This window comes from Leopardus geoffroyi, chromosome B1 (genome assembly GCF_018350155.1).
Source record: "Leopardus geoffroyi isolate Oge1 chromosome B1, O.geoffroyi_Oge1_pat1.0, whole genome shotgun sequence".
NCBI lineage: Eukaryota > Metazoa > Chordata > Mammalia > Carnivora > Felidae > Leopardus > Leopardus geoffroyi.
This window is the reverse complement of record NC_059327.1, coordinates 199,305,048-199,319,652: the sequence shown is the minus strand read 5'-3', so window position 1 is coordinate 199,319,652 and position 14,605 is coordinate 199,305,048. Positions and strand designations below refer to the sequence as shown.

The 14,605-nt window shown below is 55.5% G+C and overlaps 1 protein-coding gene across 6 annotated transcripts in view; it reads left to right on the top strand.

Annotated features, from left to right (window-relative positions):
* STX18 (syntaxin 18) overlaps positions 1–13,835 on the top strand; it is a 123,113-nt gene extending 109,278 nt beyond the window's left edge. For all 6 annotated transcript variants that reach the window (XM_045474568.1, XM_045474566.1, XM_045474571.1 and 3 more), the window contains 5 exons: positions 148–236; positions 9,399–9,457; positions 10,781–10,850; positions 12,479–12,559; positions 13,256–13,835. In XM_045474568.1, the coding sequence (XP_045330524.1) occupies positions 148–236; positions 9,399–9,457; positions 10,781–10,850; positions 12,479–12,559; positions 13,256–13,351 (395 nt within the window). In that variant the 3' untranslated portion in view covers positions 13,352–13,835. The remainder of the gene's footprint in view (positions 1–147; positions 237–9,398; positions 9,458–10,780; positions 10,851–12,478; positions 12,560–13,255) is intronic.
* Positions 13,836–14,605: the final 770 nt, after the last annotated feature.

The following is a 14,605-nucleotide window of genomic DNA, read 5'->3' as shown; positions in this document are numbered from 1 at the left end:
GACAAGCTGTAAGAGCTCATGCTTGCAGTGTGCCTGCATCCCAAGCCAGCATCAGCACCGTCTAAAAGGAAGTATTTTGCCTTCTGTTTCTCTTTTCTTTCTTTTCTTCTTCCTCTTCTTCTTCTTTTTTTTTTTTTTCTTTAACAGAAAAGGTTCCGGCTGAATCCCAACCCGAATTGGGCACGTGGGGAGACGGCAAAGGTGAAGACGAATTATCCCCAGAAGAAATACAGATGGTAAGGCTGCTCTCTGCCCAGTCGGGTGTTGTTAACTAGTGTTGGTAAGACTGTTTCCCCAAGTAGGAGGTCATCCTAAACGCCGTTGCCCTGATTGTGATAGCGAGTTTTCAAAATTATAAATACATATCGTGGATACAACTTTTCCACCTGATTTCCTAGTTCTTCATATGCTTTTCATAAGTTTTAAATTTGCCGTAGCGTAATTAAAGAAGAAATTGCCGGGGCGCCTGGGTGGCGCAGTCGGTTAAGTGTCCGACTTCAGCCAGGTCACGATCTCGCGGTCCGTGAGTTCGAGCCCCGCGTCGGGCTCTGGGCTGATGGCTCAGAGCCTGGAGCCTGTTTCCGATTCTGTGTCTCCCTCTCTCTCTGCCCCTCCCCCGTTCATGCTCTGTCTCACTCTGTCCCAAAAATAAATAAACGTTGAAAAAAAAAAATTTAAAAAAAAAAAAGAAGAAATTGCCTTGGAATGATTGTACTAATATTAGATTTCTTTTCAGCTGCAGTAAAATAGTCCTCCAGACTAAATGGGTCTTTTATAATTACCACTGTGCTGCTTTTTAATTGTTTGAACTGCCGACGCTATGCTAACATGGAGAAAGCAGAAGTAATGCCTGAAAAATGTAGTCACACCTTGACTGCTAAGGTCCAGTTGCCAATTGTAGGTTGTCCGCTCTGGGTGAGTTTCAAAAGGAAACTGACAGGTTTGGCAGGAGCCCCCACCAGGTCCTTTAGAGCAGTGTCTGCCCACAGTGCGTCTGGACGTTGGCGTGATGGAGCCCAAGGGAATACGCCGTTGTGGTTGGGAGCAGACGTTTCCTAGCGCTGCCCTGGCGGAAGGCTGTCCTCGGCCTAAAGAGCGGGAAGCTGGTTCCCACGCGGCGTGCTTTCAGTGGCTGTCCCTGACAAATGACAGCAACTCACTTCACACCGTGGTTGACAGTGGTCACATCAGAACAGGGCCCGGGCGCGTCCCAGCCTCGAGCCTCTCCGACTGAGGCACTCGTGTTGCCAGCCTCTTCCTCTTCACTGCTGTCTTCGTGTCTTGCAGGTCCCAAGTGTTACGTCCTCAGAGAGGCCTTCCCGGCCACCCAGTCCACGGCAGCCCCCGGCCACTCTGTCCCCGTACCCCACTTTATTCCCTCATCCCTCCCCTGGAACACAAGTGCCACGAGAGCAGGAACTTTTCCGCTTTCGTTGCCATATTCCCAGAGCCTAGAGTGGTTTTTGAGTGGGTGAGTGCCTTTGATGAGTATAAACTACAGGCAGGATCACCAGTAAGAACTCTGAGATATGCAAGCTTTAAGTTATTACTATTATTATGTACACTTATGAATGCTCCCTAAATGCCAAGCCGGTATGCATGTTGTCTTACTTGATCTTTATAACAGTCCAGTGAAGTAGGAATTATCCCTCTGTACACGTGAAAAAGAATAAGGCACAAAACCTCTAAAGCCCTCACGGTCACTGAGCCAGTAGAACAGGCAAGCCGCGTCCTGTGCCCTGAGCCCTGCACTTTTCCCCTGTGTCATAGTTCACGGGAGTCCCCGGTGGGATCTGGGGGCGTAAGGGAGTGTAGCCTGTGTAGGAGCCTCGGGGAAAACTGACACGGACAGGCTGGCAGAGGAGCGAGCCACGCCGGGCCCACTGAGAGACGTCACACGCACAGGTCTGCAGGCAGGGCCCCGCGACGGTGGCCAGGTGCGCGTGCCTGTTCCCTTGAACGCTGGCTGCCGAGGGCAGAGCACTGGCTCAGAACCTTCTTGCTCTCCAGACTTCCTGTTTCTTCTCCAAGCCTGACCCACTTGGTGTGGTTGCTGTTGTTTGTTGTTGTTTTTTCGTTTTTATATTATTATTTATTTTCGAGAGAGCGCAAGTGGGGAGGGGCATAGAAAGAGGGGGAGACAGAATCCGAAGCAGGCTCCAGGCTCTGAACTGTCAGCACAGAGCCCAGTGCGGGGCTTGAACTCACAGACCGCGAGATCATGACCTGAGCTGAAGTCGGACGCTTCACCGACTGAGCCACCTGGCCACCCCAGGCCTGACCCACTTGTGGCCCCCTCACCGTTGCACTAGTGACTGAGTGAGCTGACCAGGAGGTTCTTGCATCGCGGTGCCAGGCACACGGCAGGTGCTCACAGGCTCCCTGAGCCTTTCCCCTTCAGTGTGGCAGGCGGTGAGGAGACACAGGCAGGCTCTCCCTTGCACAGGATGGATGGGACTGGGCAGGGCTCGGGCTCCTGGGTCGCAGCTGCGCGTGTGCAGAGAGGACGGTGGTGTGCGTGCCACACTCACAGCAGCGTGAAAGGTCATGCAGGGGGCAGTGGCAGCTCGATGTGTATTTTATACACAGCACAGTTCCACATTTATTCCCACCCACCCCCCCACCAGGTTGAGTGGTCTCCTGTCCGGGCTCTGAAGCACAAAACTGATTGCAGTGACTGTACTCTTAGCCGTGACTTTCCTGGGACTTCTTTGGGGTGTCCCCTCAGAACCTGTGGTACTTTGTCTAGAATAATCAGCAGGGCTATCTTTGTTCATTACAGACAAAAATAACTGTCTTAACAGCCTAAAACAACTTCAAACGGCTCACCAGGCCCCTGCCATTCTCCAGATTCTCCCGGGTTCCAGAGTGCACCTTCTGACCTTGAGTAGGTGCTCACTGCTCCCCAGACTCAGATATGGGAGCCAGAGGCCTCGAGAGTGGAGGGTGGCTGGGGAAAGGCTGCAGCGGGGATCCTAGTTAGTCAGGAGGTGATGAGGGGCTGGCCAGGGCGCGGCAGTGGAGGCAGAAAGGAGAGGTGCAGGGGACTGGACTGAGCTGGGCTGGGCTGGGCTGGGCTGGGCTGGGAGGAGGAGGAGGAGCCTGGAGCTTTCTGACTTGGGAAGACAATGCAGGCAGTCAGAAGGGAGAGGCGGCTGGGTGGGGCTGGGATGCTGAATTCCATTTGAGACCCGTGGGTGTTCGAGGCGCCTCTGGGACATCCAGGGCAAGTGTCTGGTGGGCAGTGGCCTTGATGCTCAGGCTGGAGACGTGAATCTGGGAGGCATCCTACTGCTGATGTCTGAAACTGTGCGTGCTGGGGAGAGAGGCAGAGGACGTCCCCTGGGGACTCTCCACTGGGAGGCAAGCGGAGGCAGAGAAGCCAACAAGTCAAAGTAAAGGATGATTAGGTCACACCCCCTTCTTACAGCCAAATGATGGCAAGTTTCTTAAAATCTCACCTTTTTTTCTTCAATTTGTACAAAATAATTTTCTTAATGGAAATAATGGCTTAATATTTCCCTCAAATAATGTAACAGGACCACATCTCTTTGCTAGAGAAAAAAATATGTGTAACTCTGCTTCTTGAATGCATTTGTACGTAAGCAGAATATACTTCATAAAGGAAGTAGCTAGAATGAGTCAGCTGTTTGCCAGAGAAGTTTGCCTTTCTCCTGTTGGTCGTGGTGAGCATAGGCAGTTTGTTAACCTTGCCGATGCGCGACCTTTGGAAGCCTCCGGGCACGTGGTGGGGTGGACCAGACGAAGGCGCGTGGCAGGGGCGCCTCGTCCACTGATGCTCCGTCCCACTGAGAGATGATGAATGAGCGTGGGCTCAGGGACCTGGCAGAGTTGCTTACCAATCCTCTGTGTCACTTCCTGTCTGTGTAGTTTGGGGCAAGAAAACTAGCCTTCCTGCACTTCAGGATGGCAAGAATCAGCACCCCATGGAATGGTCGGGAACGCAGTAGCGGATAGAGGGTGCCTTGCGGAGTGTGGGGCACATAGTAATGTCTGCTCGGCCGGCGGTGGCCCCCACGCTGGGACGCTGGCTCTGTCCCTGTGCACACCTGCGTTCACTGCACATGTCCGGGATGTGGTTGGAGCTAATGCAGGTGAAGAAGAAAGGTTCACGTCATAAAGCTTTTCTGTGCATAATGACTGTCGACGCCCCATGTTCCCTCCTCTGTGTCCTGTCCTGAGTGGCGGTCTAAAAACATGTTACTGACCATTCCCAGTGATGCGGGTTATTTCAGGGTCCCAGTCTCAGTGACTAAAGCAGTCAGAACCGGCAAGAGTTCCCTCATTTGTGTTGTTTTACTGCCAGTGGGTGGGCAGAAGGCTGTAACGTTCAGAACTTCCATGGCAAGCTCTTAAGTGTTCACTTAACTTCTCTTGTAATGGGGAACAATAGCCAAGTACCACATCTTACGGGCTGACTAACCCACATCTTACTTAACAGGCTCAAGCCTGAAAACGAAGAGAAATAAATACGACACTATTGGTTTTAAATTGGAAAGTGTTGTAGCAAATTGTGGTCATAATTCATAATCACTGTTTTGGAATTTTTCCTCAGGGTAAAATAATGAATTAAGCCCTATAATATCAATTTAATTCATTATTTCACCCACAGGAGCAGTTGTTACGTGTCCCAAAATGGTTGCTGAGTGTTATGTGATTTGCACACTGAATTTCCATTTATAACTCCTGATGCAGGTATATTAACATTTGAGTTACTATAAGCAGATGTTTTGCGGTCAGGCTGAGTGGGACCAGATTGTTTTCTGATGTTACATAGAGAAAATACCTCCTTTGTAAGCCTGCATTCAGTTTACTCGCCTCAAGTGAAACCACCTGCATTTATTGATGTATCCCTTAGGATAATTTTTAAAGCCATGCGCATGACTTCTGTTCCTAAATCTGCATGAAAGGTGTCCCTAGCCCTCGTCCCCTGTGGTAGGCCGCTGGAAGCACCAGGTGGGTGGCTGGCAGGGCTCGTGATCTGGGCCCAAACTCAGCTCCTGGCAAGAACTGTTGGTAGAATCTGGGCACTGCGCAGCCGAGGGCTGAGGTCCACACCCTGGGGAGGTTTCAGGTTCGCAGGGGTAGCGGTGGGGATGGAGGTGAGGGTCACAGAGCCATGTGAACGCAGGCGTTTGGCATAGATGAGGCGCATCTGAAGAACTGGAGAGGTCCTGGGCCATGGTGGTGGGGGCAGACTGCTCTCTAGGCCGAGCCCCTGTGGGTCCCAGCCCCTGTGGGTTCCTAGTCTTTGGTCCAGTTAGCTGCTCTTGCCTCTTTGCAATGCAAATAACTTCTTGCGGCTTCATCTTGTACCCAAAGGCCTTTTGTAGGAGTGATTTTCTTTTTAAAACTATAGTAAAGAGGATTAGATTAGAAAAGGATTTCTGTAACAGTGTATTCACAGTGTGGATTTGTATCCCTTAAAGCAGATAATAAACCCTTTTGGGGCCCTCTGTTTGGAAATCTGACTTCTAAATGGAATGAGGCAGTTAATACTGCCTAACACGCATGTAACACACAACACATGCCGAGTACGGCCCTGACCGCTTGAGTGTTTATTAATGTAGCCACCCCGTGTGGTAGGGACTGTCGCTGGCCCCATTTTACAGCGAGCTCCCAGGTCCTAGGCCTTTAAATGTGGTGCCTGCCGCCATGCTTGAGCGGTCAGGGGGACTTGCTCCAGACATCCATCTGTGTTGAGCGAAAGCACTGCATTTTGGCGGGAGACCAAACAGTATGGAGTGGAAGGAGCCACGGCAGGAGGCCCACACAGACAGGCTGGCTGCTGTCATGCCTCTCGGGCCCTGCTTGTCCACCTTCCTTGTCCTGCAGGCCTCGTGTCCCGCTTTCCAGTGCCTCACAGAACAGGGGGCCCTGTGACAGGCAGGCCGGTCTTCCCTGGGCCGGGGCGGGGGTACCCCTGTCCTTGGTGCTGACCATGGAGACCAGGCCTCCTTGGCTACTGCACCTTGCGAGGTCCCTGTCCCTCTGGGGGACGGATGCCACGCCAGCCAGCTGCCAGCGAGCCCCAGTGAATGCTGTGTGAGCACCCCAGATCCCGCTCAAGTCACAGTGCCCTCTAAAATTTGAAACCAGAGAGGTGGAAGCGGCCTTCAGAATATTTCATGACTCATTTTGCGTATCTGGAATCTCAGTCCCAGGAGATTAATAATAGTTAACATTTAGTGGGGGCTTTGTATGTGCCACGCACTCTGTACGCAACTTTACATGCATTATTAGCGCGTCTTTCTCTAGTAAGTACTGTCTCCGTCCCATTTTAGTGACAAAGACAGAGGCACAGAAAAGTTACCTGCCCAAGGGCATATAGCTTCGAAGGTAAAGGAGCCATCATCATCCTTCCCTACCCTCGGCATGAGGCAGGAAAGGGTAAGAATCACCACGTCTGTTCACAAAGAGGCCCTGTCACGTGACAGGCCGGACAGAAGCCAGTGACTGGTCCAGGGGTCAGTCACCCCAGGAGTTCCCATTGAGGCCACAGGGGCTGGCCCGCTGAAGTCCCGGGCGTGTCCACCACTGCCCCTGCCGGCCAGCACCTGCCGCTCCCTGCCTTCCTCTGCAGAGGAGGGGTGAGGTGTACAGGTTGGCCATCAAGACAGCATCGGAAACCATCCTGAAATGTGAATGTTGTCATTCACACCTGATCTGCCTGATCTGCCTGAGCCCTGCCACACCCCATTAAGTGGGTCCCTTGCACCTGGCTATGGGAAAAACAGGTGGGGTTTTTGAAGACACAGCTCCATTGTAACTCCCGCCCCCAAATGGGGGCCGCTTTCCGTAAAGGTCCTGGCCACGCCAAACTCTCCCCTCAGCCCTGTCACCGCTTGATCCCTTGAGGCATTTGTTTCTTTTGCTCCGCCCCCCTTTGCTTCCCCCCCCCCCCATGGGTACTTCTCAGGTGGCATTAAGAACCCATAGGTTGAAAGGAAATCAGAGCCAGAATCTGATCCTGCTGCTGACAGGAGTCCTTCAGAAGTAACAGCTCCCCAGAATCCTGAGAGGGGGAGTGGGTGCCTCATGCCCAGAGCTGGGGAGGGGACAGAGAGGGCTTTGTTCCGGGGGACATTCCCGCAATAAACCACCTCAATCCCCTAGTCTTGCTTAGGAGTAGTTTAGAAAGCATAAAAGGTCTGAGGATTTAAAAGGACAGGGCCGTATTTTGTCATTAAAAAAATAAGAAAATGCCCCCTATCCCAGCCCCCGAGAAAAACCCTGAGTAATACCTGGGAGAATTAGTGAAAGTAAATGAGCACCTACATGCTGAAGTAATTGTTTTTTTCCTTAAATTACTGGGCTCTGAAGTAACTGTTGAGTTGACAGCTAACAGGGCTGATAGTTTCAAACTCAAAAGAGTGAAGTTTTTATTCTCTTAAGTAGCCTGATTTCATAATTAGAAGGGCCGTCCTGGTACCGTGTCAGCATCCTGCCCGTGCTTGAGGCGGCCCAGCAGAGCGCCCCCCGCCGGCCCTTCTGGAAACTGTGCCGGCCCACCCATTTTCTGACCCAGTAGGTCTGGGGTGCAGTGGAGGCCCCTTTGTGTTTTGACAAGCAGGGGGACTGACAACCGGTGCCCTGCAGTGTGGTAGGCCCTGCATTGTGCTGGGGCCAGAGGAGAAAGCCCCACCCCAGGCGGGAAGACGGCCCCCCAACAGGGACAAGAAGTGTAGCGATGGATCGAGTGCAGGGAGTTTTATATTATAAAAGACAGGAGATGGTAGAAGGTGATTAAACCTGCCTTGGTGCGTCTGGTCACTAGGAAGGTGCCTCGGCTGGGTTTCGAGGAAACAGTCGGAGTCCCCCCGCGGGGTGGGGGGTTGGTGCGCGGCGGCCTCCGTCAGCTCTCGGCTAGTCTGTGCAGGGGTGAGGCAGTGGGCTGCAGGAGAAGGCTGCGCCTCAGCGCTGATCTACAGGGCCACGGACAGGGCCGGCCTGGTGCGCTGTGACGTGACCAGCATCTTAGATCACTCTGATGGAGGGGTGGGGGCAGATTGGAGGAGAGTGAGAGGTGATGAGGGCAGAGCACAGGCACCAGGGAGGCAATGGATGCAGCAAGGGTGCGGGTGAACTGGCAGGACGGGAGGGTGCCCGTGTGGAGGGCTGGGGGGGGGGGCGGCTGGGAGGGGAGGGGGGCAGATGGAGCAGAGAGTGAGCACAGCACATGCCCTCCCTGTGAAGTCAGGGGGCGACTGGGCAGGGAGAACGTGAGTCCCTGCACGTGACCTGCTCAGCACGGTGTCTGCCGTGACTTCCCTAACCGTTGTTTTCCCTCCGTTGTTTCACTGAGCAAGTCTGGCTGGAGCCTCGGTTGGATCGCAGAGCCTGGGAGGCCCAGAGGTCACCTGCACCCGTCCCCCCACACAGCGCCTGGCGCAGACCGCGCCTCCGAAAACAGCTGTGGACAGGACTGCCGCTTTAGTAGATGTGAAGGAAAGAATGCGCGTGAGGCCTTCTCGGACTTGGGTTTGATGCGTTCCCACCCTCAGGCAGCCCCTAGTCAAGGGGGAGTTTGGGACATGCACAGCTTATTACCGGGCTGAAAATGGCGAACGTCCTGAGAGATCTTCACAAGGTTTCACAAGGTGCTAGGCCAAGGTTAGACACTGGAGAAAGAAGTTCCAGCTCGGGGGCCGGGATAGGTCATGGAGAAGGTGGCGTTCGAGCTGGGGCTGTGGGCCGTGGGCCCCCGCCCGGGGCTGAATACACGCTCAGGCAGTGGAGTGGGCGTCCGAAGGCGGGGTTGCGGGTCCCACAGCGAGGAGGAGATCTGGCCCCGCGGCACGGCGAACCCTCAGACGTGCCATCCTCTCGTGGGGCTGGTGTCAAGTTGGCAGGAACGGTGGGGGCAGCAGCTGTCTGCTCTGAGTTTACGCGGCTCCAATGGGCTCCCGGGTGTCAGGGTGGCGCCCTCACCCAGACTGAGTCCTGAAGCCCGATCGCCAGCCTGAGCCCAGGAACACAGCGCTTCGGGCTGCTGGGCCTGTGTTCCTGTCACGGTGGACTGGCCAAGGCGTGGCTCTGAAATGAGACTGCCCTGCCCTCAGCTGAGCCGCTGGAGCTCAGCGCCCCACTTAAGACAGTGCCAGAGGGAGACAGAGCAGCGGGAAGGACGGCAGGCGACCCGCCCCACCCTGTCCGCACCTTCCCAGGCTTCACGTCGGCTCGCAGGCAGGGAGAAGTCCGGCCACAGGGATGTTTTCACACTGATGCCACATCCCTCCACGCCAGAAGGAGGGACTCGGTGGCCACCCTCGGAGGGCAGATCGAAGATTTCCGAGCAGACGCCTTGCTAGACCCTTGCCTTTGACCGTGTTGCTTTTGAGTATGACATCACCCTTAGTGTGTTTGTCTCCTCACAGTTTGAACAAGAGAACCAGCGTCTAATTGGTGAGATGAACAGCCTGTTCGATGAAGTGAGGTATGTATGTGGCTCCTAGGAGCTGATGGCCTCAGCTTTTCTAGGAACTGGGAACTTTTCGTTTACTTCCATGGCCAGGCATCCCCTTGTGGCCCTGGCCACGTGCACCCCCCTCAGCCATTCGGGGTCAAGGCAGCTGCCCAACTTCAGTGACTCCCCTTAATCTGCGGGCCCTTGGGAGGTCACCCCCTCTGTGCTGCCTCCAGGCTTCCAGTGACCACAAGTTGCACGGTTAGTGCCACCACGTGGGGGCTGTTAATTTCATCGCTCCCGGGTAAGGGGGCGGGCCTTGTGAGGGATGGCTGGCCAGGGGCAGCCTCCTGCATATGGCTCCGCTGGGGTCCGTCCGCCCCCTCAGCAAAGGGGTCGGCAGCGTGGAAGGAGAGTGGCCGTGCCCACGTGAGCCATCGCTGGCCCGTCCTCTAGGGGAGGCACGTGGGTGGGGCCTGTTTCCCCGAGAGTGTCTGGAGCATCTGGAAGGAAGGCCTGGGTTTGGGCAGGGAAATTAAACCCGCTGCGCTGTGGGCTCATCCGAAAGAAAGTGCGTCCTGACGCCGTACCCACAGCCCCCGGGGACTCTGATGGCACCTGTGCTCCTCTGCGGCCTCTGCCCTCGTTCTGTGGGCCTCGCGGTCCTTGCTCCTAGACTCAGCCCCTGCCCGCCTCGCTCTTCCTTCCCACACCCGGAAGCACGGGAGGAGCGGCGGCCGGCTGCCCCGACACGGCTCAGTCCCTGCCGCCCCCATTTCTAGACCCGTGCCACGCCCCAGCCCACGCCCGGGGCGCCCTTGCTGGCCCTGAAACAGCGAGCAGCTCAGACGCTTGGTTGCTGAACCCAGATACGTTTTCAGACGGAACCGGAGGACTTTTCCTTTCGCCGGGAAGTTGGTTTGGGTGGCAGCGCCCTGCCCGTCGACCTCCTGGGCGGTAACGACGTTGAGTGGTCGGCACACGCTGGCGTTCTGAGTCCCGGCCGCGTTACCGTGGTTACCGGGTGGGGTACGGGCCTTAGCATTCGAAGGCTGCCCGTTGCAACCAGGGGTGCAGACTCCGAGGCAGGGGCACCGCCGGTCAGCTTGCCCCTAAGCGAGAGACTTCAGAGGAGAGCCAGGAAGTGCAATGCCGGCCTCCTCCTTCCTGAGCCTGACGTGGTGCCCCCCCCCCCCCCCACGAATGTTGTGGTGTCCCCTCCCTCTCTGGAGGCTGTGGTGGTGTCCCCTCCCATTTCTCACTTACGTGGTCCATTTAGAAATGTGTAACACTCCTGCTAGGACCACCACCTACTAATAGTTGTATGTAATTTTTTTTTTTTTTTTAATGAAGGCAAATCGAAGGGAGAGTGGTTGAAATTTCCAGGCTCCAAGAGATATTCACAGAGAAGGTTTTACAACAGGTAAGGAAAAAAAAAAATTACGATTTAAGGTTTAGCTGAAAAGAATCTACTGTGACATCAGGGTGCTTGTCCTGAGGTTGCCTGATCCCTGCAGCCATGTGCCCCGAGCCGCGTGGGTTCGTACAGCTCCTCACGTGAGGGCCTCCTGACCCCCCGGTGCAGCCCCTGTGCGGGGCGGGGAGCTCTCTGCACCTGACCCACTGCTGGCTGGCCCAGGCCGGACTGGGTGGGAGTCCAACGCCCACAGAGGAGGGAGTTGGGTAGATCTTCCTTCCGGGTGCCTCTGAGCTAGTTTTCCCGTCTGCAAACGGAGTGGCCCTCGCAGGGCCGTCGTGAGGCTCGGACATAACCCACAGGAAGCACCCAGCACACCTGGCGGGTAGCAGCCTGTCAGTCGACAGCGTGACTTAGGGCTCACACTTGGCCCTCTCGGAATGCCAGGTCCGTGCCACCTCAGGTGTCCCGTCCACACAGGAAATAGGGTTGTTCTCTGAAGGGGATTTTCATGTTATTTCTTCCTGCCTCCAGTTCTGAAACTCGTCTGGCCAGTAACTGGCAGAACCCGATAAATTTATCCTTCTTTTTAGCATCCACAGACCGTGGAACGGTTTCAGAATCAAAATCATTTCTGCTGCATTGTGTTAAACTGGCCCAGTTGGCCTAAGACCCTCCCGCCCCCACAAAACCTGCCCGAAACCTCACAACCAGAGTCGAATCGCTGTAAATTTAGGTACGTGCAGTCTGACAGAAAGTTTGGGTTCACGAGAGTTACCCTTTCTAACTACATTGAATGACCAATTCAAGCGTGTATGTGCTAAGCCTCCACTTAGAAGCCTGATGGCTGTCACTTCAGCCTCCTGACACACAAAACAGCTAAGTGAGCTGTCCCTGTCAGAGCACACGACTTGCTTCCAGGGACAGCTCAGCATGGCAGGAGAGCTCAGAGGCCACGTTGGGTCACACACACTGGCTCCGATCCGATCCTGACTTCCAGTGTGTCAGGTGACCTGGGCACCCCAGCCACACTGCCCTCTTCAGACTGGGCAGATGTCCCCCCCCCGCACTCTCCGGGCTGGGGCTCGAGGTTCCTGACGCACTTCCAGCTCACGGCAGGCTCTCAGTACACGGGAGCTGATGTTTTTATGGTTTAGGTTTTCTTTCTTTTGAGAGAGAGACAGATGGTGAGACACGAAGCGCTCCCCTGAAGCTAGCGTGCATGTCTGAAAGCACAGGCATCTGGAAGCTCGTGTCTCTGGACGTCATAAATACGCAGGGGACCAGAGGGAAGCCCCTGGCAGGCGGTGGCTGCTACGTGTTGGCAGCTCTCGCGTTTGTCCCTTCTGGCCGGCAGGTGGCACAGGAGGTAGCAGCTGGGGGTGGAAGGGCGACAGGCACTGGGTTCTGGTCCCAGTCCTGCCACGTGGTTGCTGCGTGACTCTTGGCAAATTACTAAACTTCTCCGAACCCTGACTTTCCCTTTTGTAAAACGGGGCTGTGCCTGCCTCTCGGGACCCGGCGAGGACCCACAGGCTCCCGCTGGTAAAGCCCTGGCTGCTGCTGGCTCCTGATGTCCGGATGCTCGGGGAAGGAGATGGTGGTCGGGTCTACCTGTCTCTCCTCTTCCATAGGAAGCCGAGATCGACAGCATTCACCAGTTAGTTGTAGGGGCGACTGAGAATATCAAGGAGGGCAACGAAGACATCAGAGAGGTGAGTACCCTTGGGCCCCCCAGGCCCCACCGGCCTCCCTGTCTGGGCAGCGGTGGTAGTCTTGTGGGCAGTCAGGGCTGCGTGAGAGCCTTGCTGGGGCCCAGCCTGCAGGGCTGACCTCCTAACCGTGCAAGACAGTCACATTTCTGTCCTCGCCAAACCCGGGGCACCTGCTATTAGCAAGACACAGGACTCACCGCCCTCCAAAGGAGCGATCGGAGGCACACGAGGTCACTCTTGGCAAGGGTTGGATCAGCCACCTGCACCAGGGGTGGGCGCCACCGGAGAAACTTGTTGGACCCCCCACCCCGAGGGCCAGAGCCCTGGTCCCTGTTTATTGAGGCCACCACAGTGGACTCTGTTGAGTGGACGTGGTCTTCTGAGTGTGGTCCTCGGGTTTGGGTTGACGTGGGACCATTCCTGGGCCACTACAGCTGCCGGGCCAGCCGCGGGGCTCTTTCTAACCCTGGGCCCCGCGTGGGCCGTTTCCGGGTGTGTGCTGGGAGAAGGATGTAGGACGTCTGAATAAGGGGGAGACACCTGTTTGTTTTCTGGTGGATTCTAAACCCACTGTTCGGCTCTGCTTACTAATTAAGGTAAGCATAAGCTCCAGGGTAGGGAGTGCGTGCGGACACACGGAGGGCGTGAGCACTCCTCAACCCAAAATCCTGTGCTCCTGCCCTTCCCGCCCCCCAGGCCATCAAAAACAACGCCGGCTTCCGAGTGTGGGTGCTCTTCTTCCTGGTGATGTGCTCCTTCTCCTTGCTCTTCCTGGACTGGTACGACAGCTAGTCTGCCCTGCTCGCTCCTGGCGCACGGGGCGCTGTCGAGGGTCTCCGGCATCGGACCAGGGCTGTGCCCAGATCCTACCACGTTGGGGGGAGGGGGCGGTGGCAGAGCTACGTGCTCCCACAAAAGGGACACCCAGACCTGTGGTCTTAGCCCGTTTAGTAGCTGAAAAAGAAACTAATGAACACAGATTGACAGTGGACCGCGTGGCACTCCTGAGGCAGGGTGGAGGGGGGGGGGGTCGTTACTGGCTGCACCCAAACTGGCGGCCGATGTGGAGGGGCTGCCCGGAGACGGGGCTCAGGGAGGCACCGACCTGGCCCTTCCAGTGGCTTAGGGAAGAGTGCTGGGTGATAACTTCTCACGGCAAGCGACCATCACTTAGTTTCCTGTGGCTTCTTGTCTGCCTGAGCCAAGTGCTGCAGAGTCGCTACGTTGTAGAAAACTCGCCTTTGCCTCACAAATATAATAAATGCAACTACAGTTACTTCGTGTAATATCAGTGGGTCCAGATACAGAAGGTCAGTGGACGCCTGCCTGCCCGTGGGGGAAGGGGTGTGGGGACAGACCCTGGGCACTCAGCAAGGGGCTGCCGGGGCCCAAGGAGCATTTGTCTGCCCTTGGGCCCGTGCACCTGTCCCTCTAGAACAGGTGTTCCTGTTTGCAGTGGGAACCACATCTGTGCAGAGAGCATGCTGGTGTTCACGGGGCCCCACCTCGGTGTGGGTGCCGATGGCTCTGCGTTGCCCCCTGCAAAATCGTGTGCTGTGTATGCAAAATCGAGAGTCTGTGGTGCAGCCACAGGGACCCTTGTGTTCTTTCTCTGCACAGAGTAAAAATGTCAAAAGTTACATGTGAATGGATTTACAGTCAATAAAACGTCTACTAGAAAATACAAAGGGGTGATGCCTTAGCAGTGCGTTTACGTGGGCTAGAGCTTTCATAGATGTATCTGTGCGGGAGAGTTTGGCACGTAGTCAGTGCTTCTCGTGCGTGCTCACATCACACCCTCACAGCACGCAGCTCTAGAACACGCGCCCCGGCTCCAAGGCCACGGTCATGGTTGCGAAACACCCTCCGTAATAAAATCCGGTTCTGGAAGCATATTTCAGAAAGCAGTGATGGAGCTGGCCGTGGCCACCACGCTTGTTTGCAACAGATCTCAAACTCATTGCCATTTATTTTTGACCTACTGAAAACAGTGAAACTTCTGACATGTCCACCAGAAACAGCACAGATAACATGGAAGAAAATGTC